This window comes from Apostichopus japonicus, chromosome 12 (assembly GCF_037975245.1).
Source record: "Apostichopus japonicus isolate 1M-3 chromosome 12, ASM3797524v1, whole genome shotgun sequence".
Taxonomy (NCBI): Eukaryota; Metazoa; Echinodermata; class Holothuroidea; order Aspidochirotida; family Stichopodidae; genus Apostichopus; species Apostichopus japonicus.
The window spans coordinates 13,978,265-13,984,264 of NC_092572.1; the positions used below are offsets into that span (position 1 = coordinate 13,978,265).

At 34.6% G+C, this 6,000-nt stretch overlaps 1 protein-coding gene across 2 annotated transcripts in view; it reads left to right on the forward strand.

The window, feature by feature from the left end:
• LOC139976724 (cell adhesion molecule 2-like) overlaps positions 1 to 5,441 on the forward strand; it is a 38,877-nt gene extending 33,436 nt beyond the window's left edge. The window contains exon 9 of one of the 2 annotated variants that reach the window (XM_071985399.1): positions 5,402 to 5,441. In XM_071985399.1, coding sequence (XP_071841500.1) covers positions 5,402 to 5,426 — 25 coding nt within the window. In that variant the 3' untranslated portion in view covers positions 5,427 to 5,441. The remainder of the gene's footprint in view (positions 1 to 5,401) is intronic. The other variant, XM_071985401.1, reaches the window with a different exon arrangement.
• The last annotated feature ends 559 nt before the right edge of the window (positions 5,442 to 6,000 follow it).

The window sequence follows — 6,000 nt, forward strand, 5'->3', positions numbered from 1 at the left end:
TTGAATCTGCACCTTCATGTAAATTTATATTTTCAGGACCGAATGTTTTCTCAGTAATTAATTTTTGGGAAGCCCAGCATATGTCATATTATGTCAAACAAGGTACAGTAGCAAACGAAATTGAAACATTTTACATTTTATGAAATATAGCTTAATTTTGTATAAGGTCTAATCGGGTGATACGGGAAGACTTTGTAATTCTTCGTTGGCATAATCTTATCTTGGAATTCAAACTCCACAACATACGTTTGTTGAAAGATCTTTGCTTTCAGAGTAAATTTGTGACATTAATAGGTTCGCTTGTTCCGTTCCTGATGCGTGTTAAGTGTTACATGTCTTGATTTTCCATCTCCGTGGTATGTATTGCCCTGTTATATGTGTCTATGTCGCACTGTCGTAAATCATGACGTATATTGTGTGCTCACTAACACCGCTTACAGTACACAACATTTTCTGTCTTCTGATCGTCGAAGAAAAATGCAGATGCCGTTCATGAACCGTCGTTTACTCTATCTTTACATACTGCTGGTACAATGGGGAATTCTGATACATTCAGGTATGAGTTTAGTATTTAACTACTTACATCTTACTAAAGAGAAAAATACATCTTAATCAAATCACTAGTTATAAAGAAACAGCATGGTTGAATTACAACATCCATTCACACATTGCTTTTGGAAAAATATAAACCAATACATCACAAGACAGTTATTAATCACATTACTTGTACCAATCTCTCCAGCAGAAAATGTTGTCCGTACTGTAGTAGCTGTCGCTGGGAGTACAATTAATATAACGTGTCATTTCGCACCAATGGAATTGGGTTATGACATTTATTGGGTCTTAAACAACAATACTTCCATGATGGACGAGTCTACGAGACGAAGGCAGGGCACTGATCAATCCGGGTCGAAAGCTTACTTGGAAATCTCAAATGTCACATTTGAAGACGCGGGGTTGTACAAATGCGTATGGTATCCTCAAGGAGACAATGCAAAGTCGAAGAAAAAACGTTTACACGTTCAAGGTAATTAAACGAGCAAAGATAATTGGTGTATTTGTGAGTTATTTTGAATTATTTTTGCATTTCTAAAATGACATACATCCAGCTAAAGGCAGGGTTTCTTTCTTAAATGAAATAACATAGTTATTTACGCTATTTTTTTTCTAATTTATTCGTTTTTATTTTTATTGAACAGGTGACATGAGAGTTGAAGTGGATAGAAATGTTACATTGCATGATACGATCACCGCTAAATGTTGTGTTAGAAGTACAAAGTCAGAACATAACGTTCCATTTGTATGGTTTATAAGCAATGTTTGGAGCGTTAACGACAAATTTGGAGAGACCATTTCCATCGACACTGATATAATGTATTGCCGGAACATATCTATTACCAGTGAACGAAAATTTCACGATAATTTCGTTGGTTGTTCAATTTCACCGGAGCTGAATGTAACTTCGAAGAAACCACTCCACATTTTTTGTAAGTTTCGTTTAGTTTCATTGCACGTTTGGTTGCTTTAATACTGAATTGATTAACAAATATTTATATATAAATTCCTACCAGGAAGTTTATGTCAATTAAAATGAACTCTTGCATAACCAAAATCCACATCCTATTTTAATAATTGACACATATTTGTTCATGAGTAAATGCAGGGAAAGTGCGACGCATTTCCTGATTAGCATGCAATTCTATGATGCCAATGTCAAAGTGTGTGCCTTTACTAGATCCTGCGAGTGTAGAGTGGATACCTTTGACCAACACCCCTCCGCCTATCATGGTTGACAGGAACCAAAACGTCACTGTCACGTGCTTGTCTGATGGCAACCCTAGTCCTAGCGTAATCTTACAGAAGGAAACCAGCGAGAACCAATGGATGGACCTTCCATTAAATGAAACCGTCTGGAATGTAGCAGATAATTTCTGGAAGTTCTCTTACAACATTACTGAGGAAACGACGTGTGCTCTTAGATGTTTCGCTACAAATGACGTTGGAGAGTCATCGGCAAGTGAAGTCATCAGCATAGAAGTATTTGGTAGATACCCTTTACTACAAGTTATGTTCCTGAAAAGATATTTAAAACTGATTAACGACAAATAGTCAAGTATTAAAATTGTATTATGTTGACCTGATTTTTATGACCAATAGCTTCATTTTATATATTTAAGGGGTACTACTTTTTGAGCCACTATAAACCCTGCATCTCTTTTGACATGTAGTGTAAAGGCTTGAATTCTTGAACCTTGTTATTATTTTTCTTTAAATGTTAGGAATTGCAGCATCTTGTGATAATTAGACATTTTTCAAAATGTAGAAAACATAACTCTTTTTCAACAAATAAATCTATAAACAAAGGAAGTATTTAGTATGGCTTGTTCAATTTTTGCAGCGAAAGCAAATGTTATCGTAATAACTAGCCGAAATACCTCCGGAAATACGACCAAAGATTATGACATTCTCTGCTTAGCCAAGGGGATTCCTCCACCAGATGTTCGCCTTCAACGTTTAACTGAAGAAACTGAATGGCGGGATCATTATTTAGAGGAGCAGCAGATTGAGAAGACAGAAGAGGGGAGAAATGTATTTTGGACCTTTCACATTGTTGACAAACAATACCGAGATGACGTCACATATAGATGCATCGCTAACAACACAAACGACGTATTCGCCTATAGCTCAAGTACTACACTGACTGTCACTAAATGTGAGAAAATGTGAAATATTGTGACCAAACAAAAACATATCATAATAATAGGTATACACCTAAACCCTTGTTCAGATTGACAAACTTCCTAACGACCTCTTGACAATTGAACATTGTGTGATAATTTAATTAACCTAGAGTAATTATTTGATTAAAATTGTGTACTTGTTTTGGCTAAATATTTACCCAAAGTTCCAGAGGTAGGTAAATAAAGTGTGTATCTATGAGTAAACGTACTCATATCAGAATTGTATACAGATGCATTGGCTTGTAATATGTTACTAGATTGTTACTTTGTTTTCATTTTTATTTGCTTAATACCAACAAGGTCCGTTTGATTTGGTAAAAATATTCAGTATCTAGCTCAGACGCAATGTATCTTTATCAGTGGAGTATATAAGAAATTAACTGTAATTTATAATTAAAAATCGTTTTCTTTTTCACGCAGTTGGTCTGATGGCTTTGATCCTTGCAAACCTAAAGCTGGTAGTTATCGGTTGTGTGGGGTTTCTTCTTTTGCTCATGGTCATCTGTTTCTTGGCGTTGAACAAAAGTAAGAATTGAATGCTGTATCAAGCGAAATTTCTACATTGATATGACGTTTTAGACTATTAAGATTTTAGTATAATGGAGATCAATAATAATGAGTTTGAGACAACATTGTTTTGTACAACAGAGCTTTGTATAACAGGATATGACGTGTTGGATGTTGATATGTAATTTAAATATGATTGGCATGTGTAATTTTATTGATATTCTTCTTCAATCCAACATATTTCAATCATTTTAACATTCACAGACAGTGTTAGCTTCTTACGAGAGAGGAATATTAGACCGGCATTATGTAATATACTACCAATCACTAAATACATTTAATTTATCACAATATTACCTTTAAAGAGTTGTGAAGCTGTAAAGTCAATACAAGCTTGGTCGTTGTTGAAGCAACCTACATGTGTAAAATTATATTCAATTATAGGAACGCAGATTTTTAGTCTTGTTCAAGGAGCATAATTGCAACTTATAAATATGTAAAAAATTCAAGTTATGCACACCATCATGGTACCCTTATTTAAGTTTGCGTTACTCTGTTTTTTTGTCATGATGATTGTTGGAAAGTAATCATACATATCCTTGTATGGTGGTCATTGCCAAATAACGCGAGTAGCGAAACCATAGAGCGATCATAAATATGAAACTATAAGTACCACGTTTAATAAAATATTAACTATTTCAATATTTACAGTAAAGAGGTCTGTGTAAGCAATCATTAGCAAACTCAATGAGAAAAAATCTCGACAGCTGCTGTTTCGCAGGTTCACAGGTTATCTGATTTGGTTTATTTCCTCATTAGGAAAACGCATTCGTTATCGACTATCTGCTGAAGCTAATAGGTAAGTTCATATAATTAGATTTATAGACTTGCTACATTTTAACGGAGAAGGATCAAAGTTAATTCTTGTCGATGATCTTATTGTCAAAAATCCTTACTTTTGCCTGTTTGGGTTCAATTCAATATAATCACGTCACACTTAGAGGATAAACAGTAAATGTCTGCACGAAATAACCCCAAAACAAACAAAAAAACCGATGTTGCGTGTACAAACGTGTCATCTTTAAGCATTAATACATAGATAGATTTATTTCGTCCATAATAATATGGAAATTTGTCTCCCTGCAACAAAACACATATAATATCAACTATTAAAGTTACAGATAGAATACGGTTAAAAATAAGTAAAACAAAAGCACAGACAAGTTGAAAAAAGGTAAAAGCACCAACAGCAAAAATATACATTCATGTGAGATAAATATATATCTTTATACACACCCATACACATATTTATAGCTAGATACACAGGATATGTCTGCATGATTACGTCCTTGCTCTCTTTACCAGTTGAAAACAACTGTAGTCCTATACTTGACAACAGCGCGAAATTTAGATGGGGCAGTCTCGACGTATGCTGTCCCTGACAATAGACCGGTTATTATGCATGATTCTAGGTATGGGATTAGACAGATGGTGAATGCTTTTGCCTTATTTTTATTACCACATATTCAACAATTGTTGTGGAATTTAAGTTTCCATAACATAATATTTCCCACTTTGAACTCCAAATATAGGAGTCGATAGCTTACAATTAAGAGAAGCTAAGCACAATTCGAGTTCTACTAAACATCTCGCATTGACAACGTTTGAAAACATGTGACTTGCTATTTTGAACCAATGCACGCGTTAATAATTGATTATGTAGGAAATTCTCTATAGAGCATACGTACACTCCCCATGACATGGAAACGTCAGTTAGGAATTAGAAACAAAAGACTTTTGCATGACTGTGCAGTGACCTCAATTTAGTAGAAATGGTCACGTCAGTGATGCATATCATCACAGTTAGGAATTAGAAACAAAAAGACTTTTGCATGATTGTGCAGTGACCTAAATTGAGTAGAAATGGTCACGTCAGTGATGCATATCATCAAGTGTTCAAATTATTATTTCAAGTCCCAATTTTGCAGTGTATTTAATCGTCAGTTGTTATAATGTGCCTTCCAAAATGCTAAAAAGTATATCAACATGTGCAAATATTATATCTTTGCTTTTACGAGGTAGAGGAATACTATTAATATCAGTATGACAGAAAAATAAAAGCTTATGAACAAAGAATGTTACGTCTTTTCTAGCAACTTCATACTAAGTAAGCAATAAGTTCAACAACGACGGTGTCAAATGATCAGACGTAGAGAACATGGCGTGCCATTCCTTGCAGAATGTTCTACAAAGGCAAGCAGAGATAATCACAAAGCGAAACTGGTGGATATAATGAACAAGATTGACGGGCGCGTAAATTGGAACTTTCAATTCCTGATGATCCTGCTATCTGATTTCCTCCTGATGATCCTGCTAGACTCGAAACGTCAGTCTCTCCACTTTTAGTAAATGTACACGCGCAGGAGCTTCTTGTAGTATAAAGGCTGTTTTAACATTTGTAAAATTACGGAAATCTAATAAAGCTGTATTAAACGTTTCTTTCCCGGGCCTGGAATTTTATATATTTTTCAAATAGCTTTCTGTTAGTTATAAAGATTTTGGTACATTATATTACTGACTTCTGCCATTGATATTATATTCATATACCACAAGTACAGCTATAGCATAAATGCGTATTATGCAGAGTTCATATATTACTCGTGTAATGAGATCAACGGGAAAAACATCACATAGACACAGTGTTATTGTTTGGATTCTTACAGAAACGCGACAAACTCCACACAAAATCAGC